The sequence below is a fragment of the Suncus etruscus genome, chromosome 6 (assembly GCF_024139225.1).
Source record: "Suncus etruscus isolate mSunEtr1 chromosome 6, mSunEtr1.pri.cur, whole genome shotgun sequence".
In the NCBI taxonomy this organism is placed as follows: Eukaryota; Metazoa; Chordata; class Mammalia; order Eulipotyphla; family Soricidae; genus Suncus; species Suncus etruscus.
In genome coordinates this window covers 27,511,000-27,526,145 of record NC_064853.1, presented here as the reverse complement: position 1 = coordinate 27,526,145, position 15,146 = coordinate 27,511,000, and the positions used below count along the sequence as shown (strand labels likewise).

General features: G+C 34.2%; 1 protein-coding gene across 1 annotated transcript in view; it reads right to left on the bottom strand.

The window, feature by feature from the left end:
* FAF1 (Fas associated factor 1) overlaps window positions 1–15,146 on the bottom strand; it is a 402,771-nt gene that overhangs the window by 121,978 nt on the left and 265,647 nt on the right. Inside the window, exons 10-12 of the mRNA XM_049774743.1 lie at window positions 13,106–13,232; window positions 12,050–12,113; window positions 11,050–11,131 (exon numbers count right to left, since the gene is read on the bottom strand). Of these exons, the coding sequence (XP_049630700.1) occupies window positions 11,050–11,131; window positions 12,050–12,113; window positions 13,106–13,232 (273 nt within the window). The remainder of the gene's footprint in view (window positions 1–11,049; window positions 11,132–12,049; window positions 12,114–13,105; window positions 13,233–15,146) is intronic.

The following is a 15,146-nucleotide window of genomic DNA, read 5'->3' as shown; positions in this document are numbered from 1 at the left end:
TCTATCTAGCTAAGTAAGAGTGGTAATATAAGTGCTATAATACAGGAAATCCAAAGTATCAGAATGGTCCTTGATTTAGGAAAATAATATTTGATGCTTTTACTTTATTTTGTTCTGTTTGGGGGGAAGTCCTAAACTGTGCTTAGGAGACATTACTGGAACCACACTTGGCAATGCTTGAGGACCATGTGGTTCTTAGATTGAATTGAGGTTAAGTTGACATAAGTGTCTTAATAATGTTACTACTCTATCAGCCCCTGAAATTTAAATTTCGATTATATGATAGTAAGGAAAAGTGGAAAAAAAAAAAGCTAAAACATCATGTCAATGACTCAGTGCATTAAAAAAAATTTAAGCAAGTAATTTTTCAAGAGTGAGAGATTGTAGAACTGATTGATTTATGGAAATAATGACTGACACTGCCTTTTTTGACCCAAGATAATTTTAGGGAACCAAGAGATAGAAACTATCTGTAAAGCTTTCAAAAAGAAATAGTGAGCAACTGAAGATAAGATGCCAGGATGGTCTTTTTCCTCTCCCTTCCTAAAACTGATGTTAAGATAATATACTGAAATTATGAGGATACAGACATATTTAAGTCTCACAAAAAGAGAATACAGTTCTATATGAGAATACAGAATAGGTTGAACAAAGTCTAAGTAAAACCAAACTTTTCATGAAATAAGCTCACAGATGTTCAGTGGGTAAGGAGCTTCATTTGTTTTCACTGTTCAGACTATAATATCTAGCCCATGAAGTTATCTATCTCTGAGGAATAACAACATGTGAATAAAGTCTTTATAAAGAAGGAAGGTCAAGAGACCTACAGGGAAGAAAGCAGGTTTTGTGTGAAGTCAGCGAGAAGAAATATTCAGGCAAGAAAGTAGAAAGTTTAAACATACACAAAGATCTCATATGGAATTATGGTTAACTCACTCAATTATTAGAAGTAGCAATGACTCTAGGTCCTAAAAATTTTCTATTTTTTTCCTTTGATGAAGAAATTTTATTCATTTAAGATGGACTGATGCATGACTAAAATCAAGACTGTATTTCACAATTTCTCTTTTGAACAAATGTAGCTATGTCTTAAGTTTTGGATAACATAAAGCTAACATGTCATATCAGGGGTAGAGAATGACCAGCCCACGTGTCACGTAAGGCCCATGAAAACACATGATATGGTCCCTATACATCAGGGGTCTCAAATTCAATTTACCTGGGGGCCGCAGAAGGCAAGGTCAGGGTGATCCTTGAGTGCAAAGTCAGTAGTAAGCCTTGAACATCGGGGGATGTGACCCAAACAAATAAAACAAAACAAAAAAAAGATTCCTCTAGAGCAGGGCCACAAAATGTTGTATGAAGGGCCAGAAACGGCCTGCGGGCTACGAGTTTGAGACCTGCTTTACATGACAGAACATATAGGCTTTTAATCAGTTGCCCAGGGCCTGTATTGTATGGCTCACAAATGTTGTTATAAACATTAATGCCCTTAGTAAAAGAAAGATTTTTTGCTAACTCCTATTTATAGCAACCTCTCATTGTGAAGACAAAACCTGAATTTTAATAGAATGAAAAAAACACAGAAGTAATCTCTCTCAACTTCTAATTCTGTAATAGGCCCAATGAAGTTTGAATAGGTTACACCTAAACTTCTTTGATAGAATTCTGCTAAATAAATGAGATGTAGAAAGATAAATACTGAAATGCCTATGACTGTACTCAGTTTTGAAAGATAAGGCATTAAATCAAATTAGTAGAAAAAAGTAATTTTCCACACCACAATGGGTTGTATTTTTCTTTTTGCTTTATGGAGTTAATTATGAGTGTATTTCTTGAAGAACGGAACTTCTTGAACAAAAGTACTTTGCAACACTACTTAGTATTAAAAGTACTTGGGTCAGAGCAATAGTATAGTAGGTAGGGCATTCGCCTTCCTTGCAGCAGACCCATATTTGACCCTGGGCCCTCAGCACTGCCACGATCTAGTGCAGTCAAAAACTAGACCTGAATACTGTCAGGTAAGGACAAAATCCAAACAAAACTTTGTAGTAGATTTTAATGTTTGATGATACATAACAAAACTAATATAAAACCAGCATCCTATTGAAATGCTCTACAGAGAAAGTTCAGAATATATTAAGATACGTCTTTGGCAAAAATAATACAATTCTCTATAGTTTTGTTAGCACTCTACAGAGATATAGGGAAAAAAAAAGATACTAGAAGAAACATGCACAAACAAAGCCACAGGAAGTTAATAGGCTATCAAACTAACAGACCAAATATGCAAAGTATATCATGCTCTCACTACACTTACAATTTTCTAATCATTGTCTGATATTCCATAACTATACATATTACTTACAAATATACAAGGTTGTTCAATTTCAATGTCACTGATTTCCCCCTTCAGCCCATACAACAAACAACAATCACATTATTCTATTACACTACTGTAGTGTCAACTTATTGCTGGTTCTGGGTTTAGGGAATCACATTTGATGTCAGAGACCAATTTTAGCTCAGAAATAGGCAAGGCAGGGCCTTATTCATAGTATTTCTGAGGTATAAGTTTCAGTTTTTAAATGCAGCATATTTATTCAAGTATAACGTGCACCACTAATTTTCGATTAAAAATCGGTATAAAATTTTATTTCACACCAAGCATTGTAATCGACAAAAAAAGTTGCTGAACACGTGAGGCCATGATAAAAATCATTTATTGACAACGTAAACTGGTATAAACACAATACCAAAATAAAATTTCCGGTAACAATATTTAAAATGCTTCAAAGTCAGATTCATCATCAGATACACTAAAGAGTTGTTTCCATTCTTCTCAAGTTAATTTTTCATCAGTGTCCCAGTTGGCATCTGCTTCTCCAGTTTCTTCGCTTTCTTCTGAGTCTGAATTCCACAGCAGGTCATCTTCTGTGCCGCCCATTTGATTGCTGATGCCTGTCTTCAAAACACTCTTGATGATCATTTCTTTTGGTATGTCTTCCCATAATGTTTGAACCCAGGATGTCATGAGAGATGGGCCAGGTTTCTTGAGTTTTTTTTTTCTTCGCCCTCGTGTACAGTGCACGCCTGAAAAAGGCGCAGTGCAAACTCACAATTCGCCTGTGCCCTCATTGGACCGGTCGCCACTGCCACCCCACCCCAGCCCTCGTTTATAATGCGCACCAAAACTTTGATTTCGGGCCCGGAGAGATAGCACATAGGTGTTTGCCTTGCAAGCAGCGGATCCAGGACCTAAGGTGGTTGGTTCGAATCCCGGTGTCCCATGTGGTCCCTTGTGTCTGCCAGGAGCTATTTCTGGGCAGACAGCCAGGAGTGACTCCTGAGAACCACCGGATGTGGCCCAAAAACCAAAAAAACAAAACAAAACCAAAAAACAAAAAAACTTTGATTTCTTTTTTTTGGTAGAAAATTCTGCACATTATACTCAAATAAATGCGGTATAAACTAATGCTGCTCAGAGAGAATGAATTCCTGGAGTAGCACACAGCTAGTAAATATGAAGTCAGAATTTAAAAATAAGTATTCTGTAAGTATTTATTGTATTAAGTAGACATTGTTTAAGACTAGGTAGAAACATTTTTTTTTCTTTTTGGTTTTTGGGTCACACCCGGCAGCGCTCAGGGGTTACTCCTGGCTTTACGCTCAGAAATCGCCCTTGGCAGGCACAGGAGACCATATGGGACGCTGGGATTTGAACCACCGTCCTTCTGCATGGAAGGCAAAAGCCTTACCTCCATGCTATCTCGCCGGCCCCTAGGTAGAAACATTTCTTTAGCTTACATATAAAATATTTAGTAATATGATTTAATCTTTAAAAGTAAGTGATATGAACAGTAATTACACTCTAGGGCCAGAAAGGGCCCCTTTGGGAAAAATGAACGAATGCAGATGAAGTATATTAACTGAAATCAGACTTATTTTTGATATTTTAATAAATTTGATTATTTTAAAAATATGGTTTAATGGCTCTGAAGAAGATCGTGAGTAACAATAAACTAAGAAGGAAGTTTTACACAGCAGCATATCTTAAAAGTAACTTAATGGCTAGCTAAAAGGGCTGAGTATATGCTTTGCATGAGAGATTCCTGGGTTTATCCTCAGTATACATTCCTCTGAACACCAGAGGACTCGCCAGCCAGAGAATTAGAAGTATATCATGTGTAGCTCCAAAAACCACACATCTTGCCTAAATAAATAAATAAATAAATAAAACCCACGACCTAACTTAACTAATATTTAAAAAATCATGTTGATATGTTTTTAAATTTTTTACTGGGTATATCTGATACATAAAGTGGAGACTTAAAGATAGATTCTAACAATAGTAAGAGTCTAATAGTAGTGCTAAGAATATATGACCTAGTAGAAACATCTAGTTATAGAAGTGTATTGGTATTAATAGATTAATTATGGTAAAACATAATTTTTATAATTTTTATTATTGGGAATTCTCAGTGGTGCTCAAGGAAACTTTTGTGGTAGCAGAAACCAAATCTGAGTTAGGCATATGCAAGGCAAGTGCTCTACTGTGTGGGGTCCATATTAAAATTTTTTTTTTTTTTGCTAAACTAAATAATTGCTTTTAATAGAACCTACTTCTTCTTAAACTAAAGTATGTTGGGGGCTACATCCACAAGTGCTGAAAGATTATTTCCAGCTTTGTGCTCATGACTGATGCCTAGAGATGCTCAGGGAAACATAGGTATTGCTAGAGATCAAATAGATTGAACAGGGATCTGCTTTGTGACAAGAGTCATATCCCCTGTTTTATGATTCCTATGTACCTTACTAAAGAACATTCACATATCAGGTAATCATGGTGATTGTGGAAAGAGATCTTCTGCAACTTCAGTTAAGGAAGGTCATCAAAGGCTCTCACTTCTTTAAAGGTACAATATAATCTTTATTCAGCAAGTATAATTTAAATGACAGGTAATGGCAGGGAACAAAATCTTGGCCCCTGTAGATCCTTCCAGCTTTATTCCTTGTAAAGTAACTTTCTTGCATTCTATGCTTTACTAACACCATTGGATGAGGTTGCTTAGGCCACACTCCATTTGTCTTGGCTGTTTTTTCATGTTCCTTTTACTTAGAATTCTGTTATTTTGCGTAAGCATATAATAATTAGGTCAGAGGTACTGAGGAAGAAATTTTTTTCCTGAACTTCTATGTAAAATAATATCTTCTTTGCTTTTGTAGTATATTATACAATATGGATTAGTTTATATTATGTTATCTTTCCTACTAGCCTGTAAGCATCTCAAGGATAGGAACTTCTATATTCTAGACCTGCAACTGGCACATATTTATGGCTGAACTAAACAAACATTTCTAATAGAGCCTAGTTTCTTCTTAAACTGTAGGTCATGAAAAATTTGGTAACAGTAAAATGTTTCTGCAAGGAAAACAACCAAAAAAACCCCTCAAAACTAACAGCAAAATGAATAGAAAGTGTTTCTGGTAGTGCTCGCCCAGGTTGCATTTCATAGGAGAAAATGGGTCACAAGTGGAAATATTTAAGAAGCGCTGCCTAAAATTGATCACAATCAAAAATGAAAATGCCACCACAATCTCACTTTTTTTAAAAAAAGCAACAAACTTAATAATAAGTGTGTGTGTTACAGAAGTTAAGCCTCTATTTTAGACAGTATTGTAAATTCCTCAAGAAAAAGATAGAAAAAACCATGAGCACTCTGACCGTCAAGTGCTCTCAAATGAAATCAGTTTGAAGCAGTTTTCATTAAGATGGAATGAATGTGGCATCGTGAGAAACACTTTATCAAATGTAGTGTTTTACTTAGTGATTAACTATATACCAGTTGATGAAGCTCCCCAAATCCTCTGTAATCCCACCACTCCAATAAACATTTAATGAGTATATAAGTTCAAAAAGCCTAGCAGAGGATTTAAACCTTCAATCTTGTTTTTATTTACTCTTGAAACTCAATTTCTCACTTCAAGTGAAGAATGCTGATGCTTAAGGCTCATCTGTTGCCCTGGTAAAATTAATGTACCTCCCACAGTTTAAATTAAACGTGATATTTAAGATAAAAGAAATTTAGGAAGACTGCCACAGTAGCGGTCACACATGTTTTAAATATTTAAACATCAGCAAATTGTTTTCTTAAAAATGCTTTATTCAAAAGTTGAAAATTAGTATTGAAAAAGATCCAACACTTAAATGTGAAATCTGAAAAGGTTTAATAATGGAATCTTGCATTAAGAATTGAACAGTACAGTATATGATATAGAATCCATACTTAACTGTTTTGAGATGGCCGAACTCTTGGTTTCAACTAAATACTACAGAAGTCATGAATCTTTTTTTAAGTTTTCTTGTCTTTATAATGGGAATACTGACTGTTATCTTATGACTGGATCTCATTGGTTTGTTGTAGGGCTTAAATGAGATATGTGTAAAAATGGTCTGGTTTTATTTCATTTATGTGCCACACCCAGCCATGCTCAGGGGCTCATTCCTGGTAGGGCTCAAGGGACTACATGGGGTGACAAGGATCAAACCAGTATCAGCTGTGTTAGAGACAAGAACGCTAATATTGAAAAAAAAAAAAGTTTTATAAAACACAATACCATGTAAATCTAAAGTAGACAACCAATGCTATTTCTACACTTATTAGGTCTTTTTTAATTAAAAGGAGATGTATATAATTGAGTTTATAACAATTATAAATATACTTGCTTAGATTTAAATGTATTCACCATTTGGATACACTTCATTGATGTACAGAATGTAATATGCTACCATAAATTCCTATAAAAATCTCTTCCAGCCCTATACTACAGATCTTTAATTTATAACAGACAGAAGGTGAAAGAGGAAAAGCCAAGCAGAAGAGTAGAAAGTAAATATGGTCAAGGAGCCCAAAGAAGTGAGTAGACTTTGATACTAATCTAATACAAAATACATTTAATTATTACATACTAATGACCTAATCTATTAAAACAAAACAGCAAGACAAATCAAAAGTAAATAATCCTATTTCATTAGAAATACCCAGAAGTTAGAAAGCAAGAGTTTATATTCTTTTAGATAATAAGAATAAATACAAATGCCAATTTACTGTAGAAAGCACTATCTTCATTTAAAGTTATAATGTATAATGATATAAAGTATAACTTAAAGTAGTTTTAAATATTAGATTTAAAATAATTCATGCCAATTTGGGAGGCTACAGGTTAAGTTACAAAATACTGTATAAATTTTTTATATTCTAGCAGCCCTGGGGGTGAGGGAAGAGGAGGTAGGACAAAAACGGAGGAGTAGGGAAGACAAACCGGTGATGGGAATCCCCCCTGATTTTATGTAAATATGTACCTAAAATATTATTGTCAACAATATGTAAGCCACTATGATCAAAATAAAAATTATGTTGAAAAAAATTTTTTTGGTGACTCCAACAGCTCAGCGAGCTTGCTACTGAACAGAGACAGGTATATGCCAAATAAATTTTTATCAAGAATGATTGTAAAATAGAGTAAAGTATAATTATATTCTCTTTCAAACACTTCAGTGTTCAACAAAGCTGGCTGCTTTAATATAACATGGTGTAAAATGAAACTTCAGAATCATTTAAAAATCCTATTAGAATAAAATATTCAGCATTAATTATAAAGCATTCTTGCAAAAAAAAATGTTTTTTTACCTCAGTCAATAAAGGTTTTAGATCCATGACTCCTTAGGGACTAGAACTAAAACTATGCCACAAGGAACAAATTACAGAAATCTAAAATGAGGTACAATCTATAAGTTACATAATATGATTTTATTACAAAGCAAATAGCATATAAAAAAGATGGGAAATTTTTAATTATGAATTTAAACTTTATTTTCTGTTGCAGTCAACATTTGGCATTTTTAATCAGAGGTATTAAGCAAAATTTTATCATAAAATTTATTTATCAAAATCACTAAATTAAATAAGTATAAAAATATAAATAATTGGGTCCAGAGCAGTAGAACAAGTGGTAAGGCCTCTGCCTTGCCTATGCTAGTTCAGGACAGACCGCGATTCAATCCCTGGTGTCCATATGCAGGAGCAATTCCTGAGCGCATAGCCAGAAGTAACCCCTGAGCGTCAACGGGTGTGGCCAAAAAAAAAAAAAGGTAAATAATTAAAGATTAAGTTCATGACAGCGAAATCTTTTAAAATTATTAAAGCTTAAAACTCCACTAAGACTTTGAAATAAACTATATCAAAAAATAATGGCAAAATAAGGCAAAACTTAGTTACCAAGTTTAAGTATAGAAAATCTGGGTATTTACTTCTCAATGATCAAAAACTGTATTTTTCTATATTAAAGTTGTCTCAGTAGCTAAAATAAAAGAAATATATAATTATGAAAATACTTAAGAGAATATTAAGATTTAAAAGTTGCTTTGAAAAATAACTTCCTACATTTTTATACATGTAGTAATTTTATACTATATGTAAATATGTTCATTAAAGTATAATTAAAATATGGAAAGAGCACATATCAAAATTAAGTGTTAATTCATGTTAGAATATTTGGTTTCTTTCTTTAGGGCGGGGAGGGCTTGGAGCCACACCCAGCAGTGCTCAGGGCTACTCTTAGCTCTGTGCTAAAAAACTTCCTCATGGCAGACTCAGGACTATATGATATGATGGGGATGCTGGGATCAAACCTGGGTTGCCTGCATGCAGGACAAATGCCCTACCTTACCCTCTGTACTATCCTTCCAACCCTAAAATATTTACTTTTTTCTTTTCAGAATGTCCTATAAATTTGTGCTTATTAAGCTGAAAAGCTTCTGTACCTAAAAAAAAAATAGTGCCTAGGATAAAAAATGGGAGAAGCTACTCACCCAATACCCATCAGAGAAGGGGTTAATATCAAAGATATACAAAGCACTGACAGAATTTAACAAGAAAAAAAACCCATCTAATCCTACCAAAAAATGGGGAGAAGAATGAACAGACAATTCCTCAAGGAAGAAATATAAATGGTCAAAAGACACATGAAAAAGCACCCCACATCACTAATTATCAGGGAGATGCAAATCAAAACTACAATGAGGTACCATCTCTTGCCAGAGACTGGCACACATCACAAAGAACAAGAACAATCAGTGCTGGCAGGATGTGGAGAGAAAGGAACTCTTATTCTCTACTGGTGGGAATGCTGTCTAGTCCAGTCTTTATGAAAAACAATATGGAGATTCCTCAAAACTCTGGAAATTGAACTCCCATATGATCCAGCTATAACACTCCTAGTGATATACCCTAGGAACACAAAAATACATTATAAAAATAATTTCCTCAAACCTATATTCATTGCAGCGCTATTTACAATAGCCAAACTCTGGAAATAATCAAGATGCCCTTCAACAGATGAATGGCTAAAGAAACTGTGGTACATATAGACAATGGAATATTATACAGCCCTCAGGAAAGATGAAATCATGAAATTTTCCTATTCATGGATGTGTATGGAATCTCTTAAGCGGAGTGAAATAAGTCAGAGGGATAGAGACAGACACAGAATAGTCTCACTCATCTATGGGTTTTAAGAAAAATTAAAGACATTACTGTAATAAGGCCCAGACACAATAGAGTTAAGGGCTGGAAGGACTGGCTTATAATTTGAAGCTCACCACAAAGGGTGGTGAATGCTGTTAGGGAAATAACTACATTAACAACTACCATGACAATGGTAAACAATAGAGAAATAGAATGCTTGTTGCAAATACAGGCAGGGGTGGGGGAGGCATTGGTGGTGGGAATGTTGCACTGGTGAAGGAGGGTATTCTGTTTATGACTAAAACCCAACTACAAACATACATGTTTGTAATCGTGGTGCTTAAATAAAGATTTATATATATGCATGTACATATATATATATAAATTTGTATTTGAAAATGTACTGCCATAAAAATGTATTCTTTTATTTATATTTGGGGGGGGGGGGAGCCACTCAGGGATTACTCCTGGCTATGTGCTCAGAAATCACTCCTGGGTAGGGGACCATATGGGACGCTGGTGGATCGAACTTAGGTCTGTCCTGGATCGGTCAAGTGCAAGGCAAATGCCCTCCCTACTGCTGTGCTATGGCTCTGGCACCTAGAATTCTTTTTTTTTTTTTAATCAAAATAGGGACCACACTGGGTAGTAATGGAGAGATAAGTGCACTGGAGAGATAAGTGCAGGACTATTCTCAGTAGGGACTGGCCTGGCAAGGCCATTAGTGCTCAGGGGTTACCAGGGTTATAATTGATGGTGTTTGGGATCAAACACAAAGCCTTACATGTGCAAAGCAAGTGCTCTACCAGAGCCATTATCTAAACCTATTAGGTAGAGTGAGATTTCTTGCTCAATACACTCTAAATTTTTGTGATTAAACCTTAAGCTTCTTGATTTCAAGATTCCGGGCCTGGAGAAATAGCACAGCGGCGTTTGCCTTGCAAGCAGCCGATCCAGGACCAAAGGTGGTTGGTTCGAATCCCGGTGTCCCATATGGTCCCCTGTGCCTGCCACGAGCTATTTCTGAGCAGACAGCCAGGAGTAACCCCTGAGGACTGCCAGGTGTGCTCCCCCCCCCCAAAAAAAAAAGAAAATCTATTCCTACATTTACGGTAGATGTTTTGGTTGTCCTAAGTGAAAATTCAGTTGTTAAATATGCTATTAGATGAACTAAGTATTTTGGCAAAAGTCTATCCTTCAGCAAGTCAAGTGTGTAACTGAAAAAATACAGACATATTCTCTTAGGCATATTCAACATTTTTCTTCTAGCCAAAACAAAATACAAAGAACCACCCAGTTTTCAGGCTTGCCAAGAGAGTCAGCAATATCCTACCATACTCTTGCCTCATTGAAATGGACATTTGTGTGATGATTAGGGGATGAATAGATTGGTAGATGAACAGAAACAAAATTAAGCTTCCCGTCTGAAAAAATATCAGAAAGACATGAAACATTTCCTCAGGCTTGGTTGGTAAACCTGTAGAATGTACTTTATAGTCAGAAAAGGTAAAACTGCACTTACATCTCGGGCTTTCACATAGAAGGCCTCTTGAAAAGCAGCTTCTAATGAGCCAATAAAAAATACAGGATGGCAGTCACCATATCTATAGAAAAAATCACATCTGTTAATTAAATACATTTCAAAAATTTCATAAGTCTAATTTTAAAATAAATGCTGGGGCTAAGGTCTCTTCAGCTCAGACTAAACATTAAAACATTTCTTGTACTGAAATAAACTTCATTCATTTTGAGGATCCTCCTAAGGCTAATTATCCTAAGGTAAATTAAAATACTGAAAAAACTTAAAACCCTAACAAAATTTAATAAATACTACAAACATTTCTTGGAGCAATTATTGGTGATATACTTTCATAAGATTTTCAGAGTTAAATTAGCCTGTACTTCAATTTTTACTAAGCTTATTCTAAAAATTCAACAAAAAAGAACAATAGTTTCTTACAAAGTTTTCAAAATTGCATTACATGAGAAAATAGCAATAAAAAAGATATCACTTAAACAAAAATTAAATATTTAAACCCTCTATAGAAATCAACCCTGAAAGTATAGTCTTTAAACCCCCTTTATTTCAGTATCTTAGATGAATCTCAAATTCATCTGAAACATTTTTATTAGGACTCTTAAAAAGAATACTTGTTAAACAATTCTAAAAATATTTTTTGTAATTATAGAGAATGTTTTATTTGACCTAAGATTATTAAACTTAGTATGCTATATCCTGGTCAATTAGGATATATGTCAAGATATTAAGTAAACCATCAATTTCTAAGCTTCCAAAAAGGAAAATAAGAAAAATACACCTCTGAAGGGGCATAAATGACTTACAGATATTCTGACACTGAACACTATGTTTCAGTACCAGTATATCAATTTATATTAATATAACTTGATATATCCTTTGAATGCTTTAAGGATAAATTTTAAAATCTAATTAAAAATTTTCAGAAAAATTACAGTAACATTAAAAGAACATCAATCTTATATAGTTAATATCCTAACCCTACCTTGAAGAAAACTCTGCTGTAAATTGTAATAAGGCATCTCCTTCATTTTCTGCGTTTTCTGGCACTAAAAAACAAACAAAAGGAAAAAACAAAAACAAAAAAACAAAACAAATAGACACAAAAAACAAACCACATAACATCTAATCCCACATATAAGAAATATATTTAATCAATAAAGAGAAAAATAAAATAAAAGTTTAGCTTCTGTGACATCTGAGGAGATATTTTTATTTCATATACATTAGAAGATTTTTTATCAAATCCTAAAAAGAAATTTTAAAAGAATTCCAATTTCATAACTTCTGGAAAACCAATTGATTCAATCCTATTGAGTACTTAAAATATGAGCCAGTCCTAAAATAAGATGTCAATGTTTGCTTGACATAGAGATTTTTGTGATTAAATTATATAAAAAGGATTTCAAATTGGTGTTAAGACCTAATTAGTCAGGAAAATAGTTGATTTTATGTTGATAACATATATCTTTCAGTATATAGGCATTTCCTAATTCCATAGCTTTCATAAATCATTTAATTACTTTAATGGCCATTTTGTTTCTAGCATACCATCTTACAATTCTTCAATATACATTCTTGTAAGGGAAAAGTGAGGGAGTTGCCACACTTAGTAAATATTTTTCCTCCAAATATGGTTGCCAGTGAACGTAAAAATAATGGTCCTAATTTTTAAAGTGGTAACTCAGGTAAGATGTGGGAAGCAAACATAGTCACAGAATGTGCATCTATATATCCACGTCTAAGTTAAAGCAAAGAGGTGGAAAAGCAGAATTAACTATATGCATAAAACAAAAGTTACATTCCATTGCATTTTAACTGAATTTTACTTACGCAATAGGAATTGTTGAATTTAGTATAATACAAATTCAGAACACTAATGAATGTTAGTATATATATGATATATAAATGTTCATTACTATATTTTATTTCTCCTAATCTGAAAGACCAACAGATTTATTTTAAGTTCACTGTTCTTCATAAATTTCTGCAATTGGGATTAGAATTATAATGCTAAACCCAGAAAACTAATAATACTCACTCATTGGAGATTTTCTCAAGGCAGATGATGCCATGCCGAATACTTCTCCATCATCCACACCAAATTCGGAAGCATCTTCAAAGTCATCTCCATCACTATCACTAACCATATGAACATCGGTGCTTTGCTATTTAAGAAAAGTCTTGATTAGTTTTACAATGAATTTAGGAAACAAAATTCCAAAACTTGCTATACATAATTAAAATAGAAAATAGCCTTATAAATGTTTAAAAATAAAATGCCATTTACTGAAGTAAATCTTAATTTTTTTTCCAATTTAAATCTTACATAAATTGATACTTATAAAGGAACCAAAGGTTGGAGACCAAGGAAAATAAAAGATGCTAACAATGGGCCCGAAGAGATAGCACAGCGGCGTTTGCCTTGCAAGCAGCCGATCCAGGACCAAAGGTGTTGGTTCGAATCCCGGTATCTCAGATGGTCCCCCGTGCCTGCCAGGAGCTATTTCTGAGCAGACAGCCAGGAGTAACCCCTGAGCCCCGCCGGGTGTGGCCCAAAAACCAAAAAAAAAAAAAAAAAAAAAAAAGATGCTAACAAACTTGTCAATAGGAAAAATAAATTTTTTTGTTTATGGGTCACAACCAGCAGTGCTCAGGGGTTACTCCTGGTTCTGTGCTCACAAATCACTCATGACAGGCACAGGGAACCATATGGGATGCTGGGATTTGAACCAGCGTCCATCCTGGATTGGCTGTGTGCAAGGCAAACGCTCTACCACTGTGTGTTCTCTCTGGCCCAATAAGAAATATTTTTTAAAAGGAGTCGCTTGTGTGTTTTTCCCCCTAGTCTATAGTATATATACTGTAAGTCTCAATAAGTACTCAATAAGATGTGCACAGTAAAACAGATCAGAGACAATGTAAGAGAGTCAAAAAGCTCACCATTAATTCTCGTCAGGTCAAAACAATGGTAGTGTTTTTAAACTGCCAATTTCTTACAGCAATAAAATTACTAACAAATATGATTACATTATTCTAACATTGTTTTTTTGGAAGCCATAAAATGCACTTTACAAACACTTTTTAAAAATTGAATGCTAGCAAATATGAGGTACATTAATAACAATAAATATTTAGAAGTCACTACATACAGGCAATAGTGACATGCTCTATTCATTTTGTTTTACAGCCCCATAGAAATTTAAGATATTTCAGTTAAACATATCAGATTCTAAATATGAACTAACTTGCTGATCTCTAGGTTAGAATAAAATTCTAAACATATTGAGATGTAAAACACTCTGAGTTGTGGATCCTGATAAATATTCATGCTTTGGATAAAAAGGGGGTCCCAGCAAGGTATCTGGCTAAGTGCCTGTTTTGCCATGTCCAAAAAAGTCTACGAAGGCTATTTAATAAATAAAATTTCTACTTTTTAAAATATGGCATATAAGCTGTACTTCTAAAAATGGGTTAACAATGGGTTTGTGCCTTTGGTTTATACAGAATATCATAATTTAAATTATTTGCCAACAAAACATTAAGAGAAACTTGGAAACAAAGACTCATAAAACTGCCAGAAGAGCATGTTTACTCAGTTTACTCAGTTCTTAGAATCATATATTTAAAGTCAGAAGAAATTTAAAGATCTCTTATCATTGTTTTTTCAAGTTTCTTTTCATAGTACCTGTATCCACTAGGGTCTAAGCAAAAAATATGTAAGCAGAGAGAGAGATAATAGTAAGACCACTCTGGTAGGTGCTGGGAGAGGATAACCAGAAACCAAACATTTATGGCACCATCTTCCCAATATCCCTTCACTGCTAGGGACTCTGAAGGTTTAAGATGCAATGATATAATGTTTTTGAAGTTCTGTCTAGAGAATCCCATAGTTCCAAATAAGTATGTCACTAACTCCTCTATTTGACTTATTATTCCAAGCAGTTCTTCCTAGAGCACAAGTCCTGTATTCTAACGTATTCCCCTGTATATTTAAGTTACCCTTTGAAATGGTTTGAATAGAGAAGGTAATAAAGATATGCTTATAGTGGGGCCAGAGCAGTGTCACAAGAGGTAAGGCA